This window comes from Carettochelys insculpta, chromosome 30, assembly GCF_033958435.1.
Source record: "Carettochelys insculpta isolate YL-2023 chromosome 30, ASM3395843v1, whole genome shotgun sequence".
NCBI classification, from domain to species: Eukaryota; Metazoa; Chordata; order Testudines; family Carettochelyidae; genus Carettochelys; species Carettochelys insculpta.
The window spans coordinates 9,295,220-9,310,195 of record NC_134166.1 but is presented as its reverse complement, the minus strand read 5'-3'; the positions used below and the strand labels follow the sequence as shown (position 1 = coordinate 9,310,195).

Here is a 14,976-nt window from a genome sequence, read left to right as displayed (position 1 = left end):
CCATGTGCAGCCGGAGCAGCACTTCAGAGGGGCCAAGCGCCAGCCATGGCCAAAGGAACAGGGGCAGCTGGCGCTCTGGGCCCCTTTGAAACACGGAGCCCGGGAGCAACTGCCCCCTTTGCTTCCACCTGTTGGCAGGCCTGAGTGGGTGTCACTGGAGGGCAGGGGTTGGCCCAGGGCCTGGCAGGTAGCACTGGAGGGTGGGGATTGGCTGGTGCCCTGCAGGTAGCACTGGAGGGCGGGGATTGGCCAGGATTAGGTGATGTCACTGGAGGGTGCAGCGGTCATCACTGGAGGACAAGAAGCCGGCAGGGCAGGGCAGAGGTGAGGCTGGAGAGCTGCCAGGACCAGGCCACGCATCCAGGCAGCCAGGGGACCACTCAGCCACTCGCCACGTTGGAACTCCCTGGGGACGGTCTCTTGGCAACGGCGCAGATTTGGAAGATGCCTGCGGCAGAGAGCAGGAGTCAGGGAGGGATGGAGGGCGGGGCAGCAGCGGGGGGCAGGGAGGGATGGAGGGAGGGGCAGCAGCGGGATGCAGGGAGGGACGGAGGGCGGGGCAGCAGCAGGGGGCAGGGAGGGATGGAGGGCGGGGCAGCAGCGGGGGGCAGGGAGGGATGGAGGGAGGGGCAGCAGCAGGGGGCAGGGAGGGATGGAGGGAGGGGCAGCAGCGGGGTGCAGGGAGGGACGGAGGGCAGGGCAGCAGCAGGGGGCAGGGAGGGGTGGGAGGCACCCTGCCCCTCATACTCCTCCTTTCCTGCATCCCTCAAGCAACCTCCCTGCCCTGCCCCACACACCTGACTCATTCTCCTCTTCACCTGCAGCCTGTCTGGGCTGCTCCCTCCGCACTTCTCTTCCTTCCACCCTGCCCTGGGAGCTCAGCTAAGAGCCACCCTCCTCAGGCTTCCCTGCAGACCAGACGCCCCTCACCTAAGTCCAGTGCTGCTCAGGCCAGCACAGGTAGCCCCACGCAGCCGGGATCTGGGCTGGGTGGGCAGGAAGCCCAGGGCTGGGGCTGGCCCGGGAGGCCAGGAGCCTGAGATCTGCAGTTAGTCCAGCGATGGGCAGCTGGGGAGCTGGACACACAGAGGGGGTTACCTGCTGAGAGCGTGAGGATGACAGCGATCCAGCCCAGGATGTAGGACCAGGAGAAGCGCCAGTCAACGTAGCGCTTACCAAAGAAATTCACCGTCACGCCCGTGTACACCGACAGCCCCAGCAATGCAAAGACACCTGCCGGCGTGAGGAGAGCTGAGGCCTGACTCCACTCGTCACATGCAGGCCTGCCTTATAGAACCCCTCACACCAATGCACCTGCCGTGCGGGGATCTCGCACGGCCCTGCGACACTGGGACTTGCACGCTGCCGGACCACAATGCAGGGGCCCCGCACAGCCTGGCACCACAATGCAGGTACACCGTGTAACCACCACAAGCAGACCCAAAGCTGGGATTTCTGGAGCTTAGGGCAGGAGCCTGTACAGTTCAAGCTAAAGGCCAACAGGCTCTCAACTAAGGCTGTAGAGGAGATTCATTCTTTCTCCATGTGAGCGGTCTAGGTGCTACTACGTGGGACTGTGAACCCACCTAGATGTGTGTGTTACAACGACGTGACACCGCAGTGCAGGGCCCTGGAGAGGCATGGAACCCCCATGCAGAGACCCGACACAGCTCAGCACTGCAGTGCAGGGCCCCAGTGTGGCTGGGTAAAGCCCTGTGTCATTTTGATGCAGCACCACTCCTGTCTGGGTCTGGCTGCCTCTTGCCGAGCCCCCTGCCCTGTCCTGTGCTGCTAGACGGCCAGGACAGTCACTGATCTGATGGGCCACCCTCCCCCAGGCCAGCCCCATCCTTGCGACTCAGCCCCACTCTTCCTAGTGGTGTGTTAGGAGCTGTACAAGAGAAACGGCTCCTGCCCCACCCTGGATCTTTCCCCTAACTGGTGCCGGGGAGCTACTCTGAGTCATTCCCCAGCCCTGCCACTCTCCAGGGCAGCTCCCCAGGGGCAGCTATGGAGCCAGCACTCCCCTAGCTCTGCCACCCTTATCTTCCCGCCAGCGCTTCAAGCTGGGCTACCCAGCCCGAGTGCCCCCCGCCCCCGGCAGCCACTACCATCACCCCTGCCTGCACCCTACACCCCATCCCCCAGCGCAGCCCTGGGGCTCCCTCTGCTGTCCCTGTCTGGGAGTGTTATCCTGACCTGGTTCCCTGGAGCACACCAGAGATCGGGTCTTCTTCCAGCACGGCCGCATCCTGCCCACCAGCCCCGCAGCAGGCTGGTCAGAGCTGTCCATCCAGCCCAGCTGTAGACCAAGGGCAGCGCCAGGAAAAGGGGGCAGAGCCACACGGGGGCAGCAGAGGCTAAGTCCCCACCCTTCCCCCCGCCGCCTATGCTTTGCCCCCGGCTGCCCCTGCAGCATCCTCAAGGGCAGGCTGGATCAGCCCCACCATTAGCCAGCCCACCAGTGGGACCTGGGCACTAGATAGGCTCCAGGGAGGATGGGGAGCAGTGGGCCACCCGCCCCCTATAACCAGACCCAAGCTGGCCTGGCAGGTGCTTCTCCATCCCAACCTGGCTGCTTTCCCCAGCACCTTTCCCAGCTGGCGGGAGGAGTGGGTTACACCCTTCCCTCCGTGGCGCTGCCAGCACTGACGCCTGGGCGCTGCCCCGTCCCTAGCCGAGCCCCCTGGTGCTCTTCACAGTCTGGGCCTGCCCTCATGACCTATCGCAGTCCGTGGGCCTGGCCCGGCCAGAGGGCTGCTCTGAGGAGCCAGAGGAGAGGTCGGCCTCCTTGGCCCTCCACTGGGCCCACGGCACAGCACGGGGTGGGCCAGGCAGGGGAGGAAGAGCCTGGATGCCCATGGGGCCAGCCCCCTGGGCTGCTCTTAGACAGTTTCAGCTCTGGCTGGGGCCCAGACAGGAAGGGCCTGGAGAAAGCTGTCCCACACCTGGGGGCCCAGGGAGGAGGGGCTGGGCCTGCAGCAGCTTGGCCAGCCCTCAGCAGCCTCCGTGGGTGAGGATTCGGAGGGACCAGGCTTGGAGCCTCAGACCAGCCAGTGAGGCGCAGCTGTGCCTGGCCTCCAGCTGGCAGGGTTTGGAGGCTGGTGCTAGCCAGAGGGAAGGCAGGGGGTGCTCAGAGGGGCCTAGTGTCCTTGGGCATGCCGGAGTTCCAGCCTTCCTGGCCCAGGGGCTTGGGCCTGGTGTGAAAGGTGGGGGCGGCACGTGGCTGATGTGGGCAATGTGGCTGACGGGTGTGGCAGGAAGGAGGAGACGGTAGGGCAGGAGTGGCCAGCCCTACCCTCTGCTTCCTCTCGATTCCTTTCCCATCTCTGCCGCTCCCTGCTGGCCTCGCACCAGGTGCCAAGCGGGCCCGGATGTGCCACCCCAGAGGTGGGTGCATGGAGAAGGGGCCCTCTGGGTGATAAGCAATGGGCTGAGGGGAGCATGAATAATGTGAGGTCATTCATCACCTCATAGACATTTCTCCAGTGCCTGGTGCTTCCACCTTGTCCCATGCTGGGGTGCCCACCCTGCCCCACAGTGCCCGTCCCATGCTGGGGTGCCCACCCTGCCCCACAGTGCCCGTCCCATGCTTGGGTGCCCACTCAACCCCAAGCTGCCACTGGTCTTTGCAAACGGCACATCCTATTGGTTCTAATGATGCTTGGCACTTCCTTGCCCTCCCTCCCTCCCTCCGGCTTTGCCCACGTACCAGCAATCAGCAGGGTGATGCCAGCGGAGCGGGCCCGGGATGCTCTGGCGCTGCTGGAGAAGGCGGTGAGGCCCAGGATGATGCCCGCGAAGCAGGAGAGGATGGAGAGCAGCATGAACGCCCGGGTGGCATCCCAGAAGGCTGCAGGGAGGGAGCGAGAGAGGGGGCTGGTTCTCGTGGAACCTGGTGCTCAAAGATCGACAATGGGAGTCAGCAGCCGGAGAGCATCCAAGGAGCAGTGGTTGAAAGGCCAGAGGAGCGGGCTGGTGTCGGGCCAGTGCCTCTGGCACTCAGCAGTGTGGAGGGGGAGCACAGGACCAATGCAGAATAAACACTGGGGCTGGGACATGGGCTGAGCCTCCCCCAGCAATCCCTTTCCATGGAGTGAGGCTGCTACCCCCTACATGCCCTGCCTCTCTTCCCTCTACAGCTGCACCCTAGGGCGGTGCCTTTCTTTATAGCTGGGATGGGGCTGTAACAAGGAGACTGTCAGCCCCAGCGGTGCTGGTTACCTGGCCTGCACCAGGCCCCCTTGGGAGACAGGGACTCCTGGAGCTGGGCTGCACAGATCCAAGAGAGCCAGCAGTTAGCAGGTCAGCTGCCGTGGGCCCAAGGCCTGGCATTCCAGGGGCCTCAGACTCCTCAAACTGGAGCCAGACTTTCCTCAGAGCTCAGGCCACTTGGCAGGCCAGGTGCTGGTCACTGAGAATCTGCCCCCAGTCCCCCGGCCCACTCCTCAGCATGGGCCCAGAGCCGAACCCCATGGAACCAAAGGGAGCTTTGCATCAGGAAAGGCTCTGTGGGAGCGGGGGGGCCATGTTCCCTGTAAACTAAGAGCTTGGGTGGAAGCCCTGGAGAGAGTCAGGTGCCCCCCAGCAGCTTAGAAGAGCACCCACAGCCGGCAGTGTGTGTTTCTACTGGTGGTGCACATGCCTGGGTGCACATAACAAAATTTATTGTGCATATGGATGGAAAGAGTTAAAGGGGACCCTTGCTGGGGGCAGTGGGGGCGGGGAACAACAGGTACCTGAGGATTGTGGGATTGTGAAGGCACAAAGCCAGTCAAGAGGGAGGGGGCAGCTCACAGATTATAAGGGCCCTAGACAGGAGGGCATGGAGCAGAGCCAGATGGCCGGGTACCTGTCAGGATGTGACTGGCTGCATTTTGCATGAGCTGCATCCTAGATATGGCCCGGAGAGTCGCTCCTGAAACCAAAGAATCACAGTGATGCAGGCTGTGAGAGACAAGGCTTTCATGGAAACTAGGGTGCCTGTGTGGGGCAGGGAAAGGGGCTGGGATTGGGGATCCCAGTGAGGTCTCCCCAAGGGGTACATGGGGCAAAGGGGGAATTTTCTGTGATATATTTATGACCGCTAATGTGTGCCTCAGTTTCCCCATATGTGAAGACTAGGACTTTATTAGGGTGCAAAAAAGAACTACATACATTCTTGGAGCTGATAGACAGGATGGATGTCCCTAGTTTCTGTCCTGCTCATGCCTGAGGCACCTGGCATTGGCCATATCAGAAGACAGGATGCTGGGCTACCTGGACCTTTGTTCTCACCCAGTCTGGCCATTCTTATGCATTGCTTTCTGGCTGGGCGAGAAGGGCTGTCTGAACCTCTGTGGGCCATTAAAAAGGACTGGTCAAGGCCTGTGTCCCTGGCGAATCCCAGAGGACAATGGAAGCCCAGTCTCCAGGACATGGACACCCAGCCCGCAACACCCCAGCCTCAACGGGAGATTTATTTCCCTGCTTCAGACCCCAGCTGGAGAACAAAGGACTGGAGCTGCATGATGTGGGTGGTGGGGTGCTGGAAGGAGCTGGGCCTCTCAGCTGGGAACTGCACAAAGGAGGCAGACAGAGAGCCCAAGAGCCCACGCCAGGGGTCAGTACAACTCAGCTGGGCTCTGGCTGACAAGACAGGTCCAGGCTTTAATCTTCAGTTCTCTGTGCTGTCCTATGGCCTCCCTGTGCTGGGTTCCCTCTGACTAACAACCCCAGCAGCTTTGACAGCGCTGGGTGAGTGACACTGCAAATCAACCGCAGAGAGGGGCATTAATCCCTGCGGATGGGACACGTCTCTCTCACGGTCTCTCTCACACTGAGCAGACCACACGGTGTGAAACAGGAGGGCTGGAGCCCCAGATGCAGTGAGGCTGCAGGCCCAACCCCATGTGGAAAGGGTGAGACCCCTCAGGGGTCTGAGCCACTGAAAGGATTCTTCCTAGAGGCTGTTCCAAGCTGGAGGCAGAGTACTGATCCGGTGGAGCTGTGACAGCTGGTGGGAGGAATGGGATGTTGAATGCACCTGTGGTATTTGCAATAATTGCTCTGCAGCAGTGAAACACAGACCCCTAAAGGAAAGAGCAAGAAAAAGGCATCTAATCACCTCCCTAGGACGGTGGCTTTCAGCCGGTGTGCCCTGACACGCTCATGTGCCGTGAGAACGGTCCAAGTGTGCCATGAAATTTCATCACTTTTCCCTCACCACAGCGCTTTGCAGGGGTGGGGGGAACTGATGACCCTGCACCAGCTAAGGCTCAAGCAGCAAGGCTGCCTGCTCCCTGCTGCGGCAAGGGGGTGGGAGAGAGGGCAGGAGCGGGGCCCCTGTTTAAATGCCACATCGCAGCTCCAATGGGCTGGCAGGGAAGGGCCAAGTTCAAGACCAAGCAATTCAGCTGAAAGAAGTGAGTGTGCGGCGGAATTGTTCCTCTTGCTGAAGCACGTGGTGCTGCTGAAAAGATCAGGAGCCACTGCCCTAGGGAGCATGTTGCAAACCTGGCCAGAGAGAGGTGGGGTCGTCAAGTGCCGGGAAGCTCAACAAGACACACCATGGATGGAGAAGGCCCATCAGACCAAAAAGAGGGCTCCGGCTCCGAGGAGGGTTCCAAGAGCAGAGTATCCTCATGACGCAGATCCCCAGGCATGGATCTGAAGTGGTGGGAATGGGAGCGAAAGACACAGGAGCCAGCCGGCTGTGGCAGTCGGCAGAAGCATGAGGAAGAACCAGGCAGAGTGGCAAAAATGTGCTCGGACGATACAGGAGGACCTACCAGCCAGGAGTAGGTGAGGAAAGATACTAAGATGCTAGTTTCAAAGGGAACCCGCACACCAAGCCGCTTCCCAGCTCAAGCGAGAGGGACGGGATCCACCTGCTCTTGAGCACCCCTCTGTGGCCCAGGGTGCCACAAGAGGTCTTGTCTGTTGTCTTCAGGGTTCTGAGGGTGAGCTCTGACTAGCCCTGTCCAGGAGGCTGCCCATCCCTCTGTGAGGCTTGTGGCCAGTCTCCAGCCAGAGGGCCTAGGTCTGGCCCAGGTCTAAGTCCAGCCTGCACTCAGAGCCGTCAGAGTGCTGCTGGGCTCCCAGGCACTATCAACACGCACCCACTTCAAGCTCCTAAAAGCAACTGGCTAGCCCCAGCCCAGCAGCTTCTTTTATATTGGCCTGCTGGGACCCGATTGGCTGCAGCAGAGACAGCTGCTCTATCCTCCCTGGAGGACCTCTTGTCTGCTCCTCTGGCTGGGATGGGGTGTGGGAAGCCCTCTGGCCTCCTGTAGCAGGCATCGGGGCTTTGTCCACCCCATTGCAGGGACGTAGATACTTCCTTTGAGAAGGGTTGTGATTTGAACCCACTGGCCCTGTGGGCAGCTCTGCCATCTCTCCCCTGACTTGTCCCAAAGCCATGGCAGCATGCAGCCTGAGGCAAGGCGCTCATACTGGGGATGATGAACAGCTCACAAAGGTCCTATTGCTTAGGGTTGATTGAGCCCCTGAGGCTTCTAGGGAAAAGTCGTGGAGTGTGCCCCTAAATGGGAGCCACCCCCCTGCTGGGAGAATCTCTCCACAAATGGGGCACAGGGGAAGGCCTCCCGGTACCGAGGATGTGGGTAACTTGGAGCTGTGCTGTGGCCTGTCCCCAGGAGCTGAGAATGTGGCCAGTGGAGAGGAAGCTGAGGGTTCAGTCTAGAGGCTGGGGGGAGGGTTTAGCCTGGAGGAAGAGACCCCCGCCCTTGGGGTTTGGACCAATGAAATGTGCCTCCTAGCCCCTGTTCCAACGCTGGGGGATTAGCACCAATCCTGTGGATTCCTGACAGCTGGAAAGGTGGGATCCCAGGGAGGGCACCCCACGAGGCAGGGAGCATGGGGTCCCTGAGGAGCAGAGAAGGGGGCTCAGAGGGGGATTCCAGCTCCAGGAGGGGCAGGGAATGGGGCTACCTGAGCGGCATCCAAGGGACGGCTCCCTAAGGGTCAAGGAGCAAGTTCCATATGCGGGTCCCTCAATGCAGCAAGCATCACCCACAGAGAAGCAGCAGCAACCCCGCTGCTCCATCCTCAGGGGTTTGGGGCCAAGTGGACCTGAGAAGATTCCTTGCTGCTGGTCGCACCGGTTACCCTGCCCCACTTGCATCTGGATTTGCATTCAGCCAGATCTTCCATCACGTGACATCCATCAGTGGTGCCACGCTGCTCTCCCATCCGAGGCACTCAGGTGCCCGAGCTTCCAGGGGCAGATGCCAGCTACGCCAAGCCCCAGGAGATTTCCAGTAGCTGCACATCGGCCTCTTCTGCCATGGGTGACATACCAGGGCCTCCCACAACATCAACCCTGGGCCCCCCATGCTCCCCACACCATGAAGCAGCACTGGCAAACTCAGGGCCTTGATAGACCAGCTCCTAAAGTGGGCACTGCCCCATCATTGTGTGAAATCCTTCCTGGCCCTGCTCTCTCTCAGCTCTGCACACCAAGTCCCCCTCCAGAATTTCCTGCTAGCCAGGCACAGGCCAACTCGGTAGCTCAGCTGGAGCCAGTGCTGCAAAGCAACAGGCTCTTTATGGGCTCCACGGAAGTTCTGCCTCCCTTCAGACTGGCTGTGCCTGAGACAGGAGCTGGGGAAGGGCTGGGACCAGCCCAGAGCCCCTCACAGCTGGCTTTGACCTGGTCCCCCTACCTCGTGTAACAAGCCAGCTGCGGGGGACCTCAGACTCTCCGACCAGGAGAGGCCAGATCTGCAGCCCAGTCCAGAGCTGCCGAGGAGCTGGCTGCCAAGGACTGCCTGGTGGGATCTGCCTGTCTCTGCCCTCCATAGTATGGGGCCTGCAGCTGGGAGAGCAGCTGTGCTTATGCGAACCAACGGCCAGGACACCAGGCAGGGGCTCTGTGGGGTGACTCAACAGGAAAGTCTGCCTGGGCCTACGTCACTGGGAACAGGTCAGACTGGGCTGCTGGAGCCAAGCTGGGAGAGGCACCCACGACCAAGCCAGCAGGAGACACCCTGAGCTGGACTCAGCTAGGTATCCCATCCGTACGTCTGCAAGTCGTTGCTCATTCAGCCCCACCCAGGCCCTTTCCTGGGGCCCAGGCCTGGGCCATCTGTCCCCGCAGCCGCCACCTTCCTTTTCTCTGTCCCCGCCTGAGGGGAGCCCCAGGCCCTGCTCACCGATGCTGATGGTGTGGGGGTGGCACTTTCCCCCCACACAGAACCTCCAGAGCCCCTGGTTGCTCAAGTTCCCCGAGTAACGATACTGCATCCAGAAGTCAGTCGCCGTGGCAACGATGAGAAGGATCAGGCCTGAGACAGCGCACAACAGCCCGCCTCCCATCAAGGCGTACATGGCTGGTCGCTCACAGGTCCTGCAGGTCGCCGGGGCCTTTCTCCTGCACGGGGACAAGAGGAGACTGGGCCTCCTAGAAGCAGGCCCAGCAGGGAGCAATCACTGACCGGGTTGTGCAGCAGTCACATCTACTGCCCTCTGTGTCACGCAGAGCTGGGGAACTCCCTGCTGCAGGAGCTGCAAAGCCAAGGGCTGTGGCTGGATTTCCCAGGGGACAGGAGAATTCTCTGAAAGTATCTGAGGGGAGCTAGGAGTAAGCGTAACCCACGCTCCTAGGGATGTGGCTCACTGTCCAATGGAGTGGCACCTAGGTCACTTACACAGAGAAATAATGAGTCCCTCTACAGCCTTAGCGGACACCCAGCTGGCTTTTAGCTCAAACTGTAGAGGCTCATGCACTAGGCTCCAGAAGCCCCAGGTTTGAGCCTGCCTGTGGGTGGTTCCATAAGTCAGCCTCATGCTTCAGGGCATGAGCATCATGCAAGGGTCAGGAGGGAACATTCCCCACATCTCATGTGTAACACTGTGCAGCCAGCAAGGCAGGGCAGGGAGGGCCAGGACCTGCTCTGACTGGCCGCTGCTGACCGGAGAAGAGTGAGACCAAATGGAGTGATTGACTGGCACGGCGTGGGGAGAGGTGGGATGCACAATGGACTGAGTCCCTGTTCCAGAGCTGGGGGCTGGATAATGGGCTAGATGGACCGTGGTTCTGGTCCAGTCCGGACATTCCTAAACCAGCACTTGGAAGTAACGACCCACTGTGGTTCAGTCCATTCCAGAGCTCAGTGCATGTCCCAGCCCGGCTGGTGCTCTTCCAGTGCCAGAAGGGAGCAGGATGCATGCCCCCGTCCTGCAGGCTTCACCCAAGCTGCATACAGCCTCACGCCCAGCTCAGCTGCCTGGCAGCCTGTGGCTTCCAGCAGGGACTTGCCGGACTGCAGGCAGAATATCCCGGATGGGGCTGAGGGACAAACCTGACCATCAGCAGATGCTTCCTGTTGAAGCTGGGGCGTGGGAGAGGGGCAGGGTCGGGGCGGGGAGAGGGAGAAATCTCCTGCGTCAGGCAAATGGGCCCCTTTGTTCCCAACAATGAGTGAAGCTTGTGATGTGCCCCCAGCGAGGGGGGACTCAGCTGAGTCAGAGCTGCTGTCAAAAGGGCAGCTTGGCTGTGCTCCCGCGGGAGCTGCAGGGAGACAGCTTGGCTGGGACCAGCCTCTGGGAGAGGGAATTCAGGCCCAAACCCAATCCACAGAACTGGTGGTGTGAGGGGCTGGTGAAGGGCGTGGCTGAGGGACCTGGGCCCTGGGGAACTTGTGCTGTGGGTGCCCTCCCTCGCCACGGCCTGGGTCAGAGCCCTCAGCTCTCTGTGGGCGGCAGAGGAGCCGGCTTTAACTGGAACTCCTCCCTGGGAGATGCCCGGCTTGAGCTCTCGGTGGCTCGGGATGCATCCGGCTCCTCCCAACAGCCTGGGGCACAGCCTGGGAGCCTGGCAGGGAGCGCTGGAGAAGGCCCAGTGTGGACAGCAGACAGCGTGTCCTTGCTTAGCGACCCCCAGGAGGGCAGGAGACGCTCCAGGCACTGCCAAGCGAGATGCCAGATTGCGGCACCCTGAGACCGAGGGTGCCAGCGCCGTGCTCCACACAGGGACTGGCCGGGAGCAGGGGGTGGGGACATCCGTGCGCCCACAGCAGGCTGCTGAGTCGGACGGGCTGGGCTGGACCATGTAGCGCTGATCAGAGGCCAGATCTCAAGCCGACCCCAGGAGCTTCGCCCCAAGGCCTGGCTGGCAGCGGTGCCAGGGTGCTCGGGGGAGCAGCAGGTGCTGAAGGGGGAGCTCACCACAGGGGCGGCTTTGCCCCACCCACTACTTTGTTGGGAGAACTCATCCATCTGCCACAGCCACTACTGGCCACACCAGGGGTCCTGGCCTGGCAGCCCCCCCACACACACCGGGCAGAGCACTTCCTGCCCGCACCCCTGGCAGGAGAAGCTCTGGGGCACACAAAGTGCTGCTGGGGCCAGCGCCAGACAGCCCCACATGAGGGGCCCAGCCCGGTGGACCTCTCCCAGGCGTGGCGGGACCGTCTGCGCTGCGGCTGGGGCACCGGACCCCGCGGGCTCTCCTCCAGCAGGTGCAATGGAAGCCATGTGCCTGTGGGGGACAAGTCCCCTGCCCTGAGCACAGCCCCAGCCAGCCCTGGGGGCGCTCCAGCAGCCAGCCCCACCCACTGCCCCTTCCAGTGCAGCTACACCGGGGCTTTTACTGCTGCTTAGCTCTTCCTTGCCCTGCTCGGGGCTGTTACTGCCTGGGGGCGGGCACAGGCCACCCGCTTCCCGCACTGTCTCTGGGGTTCCAGGGCTGGGCTGTGGGGCAGAACAGTGGGCCAGAGCTGTGGGTCAGCAGGTCTCTGCTTCCCAAGCTTCATGAGGAGCTGCCCTGGGCACTGCAGCAGGAGGCCAGGGCAGCCCTGGGGTCTGGTAGGACCGCGGCTCCTCAGGCAGCAGAGGGTCCCCAGAGAAGGGAGGGGGCAGGAGCCACAGCAGCTGGGACCCCCTCCCTAGAGCTGGGGACAGAGGCAGCAGCCACAGGGGACCACCCCTGGCCCAAGGTGCTCAGGAACAGCTGCCCCAGGGAGCCACCCCCTGACCCGAGTGTGGGTGGGGGCACCAGACACAAGGAACTGCCCCCAGGCCTGAAGTGGGGCAGGGCTTCGGGACCTCTGTGTGAGACACAGGAAACAGCTGCCAGCAGCCCAGCCATGGATCCTCAGTCCCTCAGCCCAGCCACTCGCCTCCCCTGGCCTGGGCCCTGCCCAGCGCGCTCCTGGAGCCCCAGGTGCACCAGGGGCTCCTGAGCTATGACCCATGGAGGCAACTGCCCCCACCCACCTCAAGGGTGCCCTGATTGCACCTCCAGCTGCTACGTAGATGGGTCCCCTCGCTCCAGCAAGGAAGCTGGGCAGTCAGTTCCCACGTGCTTCCAGGCATGGAAGCCAGAGGATGGATAGATAGATAGATAGATAGATCGGGTGGGTGGGGATGGATGCAACAGGCAGGTTGCTGGAGGCGGGCAGTGGGGAGAAAGCAGAGCTGCTGGAGAAGGCCCAAGGTATTTTACCTTCAGTGCCGGCGGGTGGGAGAGGCCATGGCTCAGGGCTGCCGAGTCGCTCAGCTGATTGCCTCCTGCTTTGTCTGTGGCTGTGCTGTGTGCCTGGGGATCCCTCAGTGGCAGTGAGGGAGCAGGGTGCTGGGGGGAAGGGACTTTTATAGAGTCGCTCCCACCTGATGCTCTTTGCTCCATTGTCCAGGCGATGACAAGAGGTTGACAATAGGGTGGAAACATCTCGCACTTGCTGGCTCGGGCCTCTGGCAGCTCCAGCCCGGCTGTTCTGCTGATGCAGGGGGCTGCTGGCCCTGTGTGCCGGAGCGGGGGAGGGAGCCACAGTCCCTCAGGAGAGGGCTCAGCAGAGCACTTCCTGCACCCCCAGTCCACAGGGACCTGCTCCCTTTTTGGGGGGGATCTCCAGGGGGCGGGGCATGGCGTGATGGGTGCAGGTTCTTTTTAAATAAAGGAATGAAAATAAGATCTAGGCCAGGAAGGACGAGGTTGGGGGGGACTGGCCTGGCCAGCAGGGATGTCGGGGGGGCCTGGCCTGGCCTGGCCAGCAGGGATGTGGTGGGGGGTGGCCTGTCCAGCAGGGATGGAGGGGCGCTGAGAGAGGGGCAGGGACGGGCAGGAGAGAGGAACAAAATGCAGCACATTTTTCTGAAGGCTTTTGATGCTAGGCAGTGGTGCAGGGGGTGATGAATGTGTGGAGGTGCCCGACATGCCAGTGTTGGGGTGCAGGGGATGACGGATGAGGGAAGTGCCCGACTGGCCAGTGTTGGGTGCAGGGGATGACGGATGAGGGAAGTGTCTGACTGGCCAGTGTTGGGTTTGCAGGGGGTGATGGATGGGAGAAGTGCCTGACTGTCTGGTGCAGGGGTGACAGCTGGGGGAGCTGCCCCCGGGCACTAGAGGTGGGGGGCAATGGGGCAGCAGCCCTGGAAGGCCAGCACTAGGGCTGGGGAGCTCAGGGCTGATGGCAAAGACACCCCAGGCCTTACCCGGCGGGCCGGCCGGGGCAGGCAATGCCTCCTCGGGGGTGTTCCCCGCCCGGGCAAGGGAGAGGCAGCGGTGATCTCGGCCAAACTGTATTTTCTCTCAGTCAGCTGCAGCGAGGGAGAAAACAAGGAATTGGGAACAATCACAAGTCCAGCCACATTAGCTGTTCCCACAGGAGCTGCTTCCCCCGAGACCGTAACGCGGTACTGCAGCCTGCCACGCCTTCACCGCGAGAAGCTCAACGCACGGTGCCAGCAACGGGGCTCATGCGTGTGCTCCATCTGGCATCCCAGCCTTGCGCAGAGAGCCGGGCTGGCTGCCCCCGGAAGAATGACTGCCAGCTTGGTGCAGTGAACAGGCACTCAGTTAGGTCTATTGCTGTCGTGGCACCTTGGCTACAGTCTCTGCTGGTCCCGAGGCCACTGAGACACTCTGTGCCTGGGGGAGGCCCCCCAGGCAGTAACAGGCCCGAGCAGGGCAAGGAAGAGCTAAGCAGCAGTAAAAGCCCCGGTGTAGCTGCACTGGAAGGGGCAGTGGGTGGGGCTGGCTGCTGGAGCGCCCCCAGGGCTGGCTGGGGCTGTGCTCAGGGCAGGGGACTTGTCCCCCACAGGCACATGGCTTCCATTGCACCCGCTGGAGGAGAGCCCGCGGGGTCCGGTGCCCCAGCCGCAGCGCAGACGGTCCCGCCAGGCCTGGGAGAGGTCCACCAGGCTGGGCCCCTCATGTGGGGCTGTCTGGCGCTGGCCCCAGCAGCACTTTGTGTGCCCCAGAGCTTCTCCTGCCAGGGGTGCGGGCAGGAAGTGCTCTGCCCGGCGCGTGGGGGGGCTGCCAGGCCAGGACCCCTGGTGTGGCCAGTAGTGGCTGCGGCAGATGGATGAGTTCTCCCCTGACAAAGCAGTGGGTGGGGCAAAGCCGCCCCTGTGGTGAGCTCCCCCTTCAGCACCTGCTGCTCCCCCGAGCACCCTGGCACCGCTGCCAGCCAGGCCTTGGGGCGAAGCTCCTGGGGTCGGTTTGAGATCTGGCCTCTGATCAGCGCTACATGGTCCAGCCCAGCCCGTCCGACTCAGCAGCCTGCTGTGGGCGCACGGATGTCCCCACCCCCTGCTCCCGGCCAGTCCCTGTGTGGAGCACGGCGCTGGCACCCTCGGTCTCAGGGTGCCGCAATCTGGCATCTCGCTTGGCAGTGCCTGGAGCGTCTCCTGCCCTCCTGGGGGTCGCTAAGCAAGGACACGCTGTCTGCTGTCCACACTGGGCCTTCTCCAGCGCTCCCTGCCAGGCTCCCAGGCTGTGCCCCAGGCTGTTGGGAGGAGCCGGATGCATCCCGAGCCACCGAGAGCTCACGCCGGGCACCTCCCAGGGAGGAGTTCCAGTTAAAGCCAGCTCCTCTGCCGCCCACAGAGAGCTGAGGGCTCTGACCCAGGCCGTGGCGAGGGAGGGCACCCACAGCACAAGTTCCCCAGGGCCCAGTTGCTATTTCAGCAGAGAAAGAGACACTGTCAGGATGGCTGGGCTGCATCTCCCTCTGGCAGGGGAATGGGGTC

At 62.4% G+C, this 14,976-nt stretch overlaps 1 protein-coding gene across 1 annotated transcript; it reads right to left on the bottom strand.

Moving 5' to 3' along the window:
• Window positions 1–285: 285 nt before the first annotated feature.
• On the bottom strand, window positions 286–9,330 carry LOC142003892 (lens fiber membrane intrinsic protein-like). Its single transcript, XM_074981246.1, has 4 exons — window positions 9,156–9,330; window positions 3,713–3,853; window positions 1,099–1,233; window positions 286–448 (listed from the first exon to the last, which is right to left on the bottom strand). The coding sequence occupies exons 1-4, from the start codon at window positions 9,328–9,330 to the stop codon at window positions 381–383; spliced, it is 519 nt and encodes a 172-aa protein (XP_074837347.1). The 3' UTR covers window positions 286–380.
• Window positions 9,331–14,976: the final 5,646 nt, after the last annotated feature.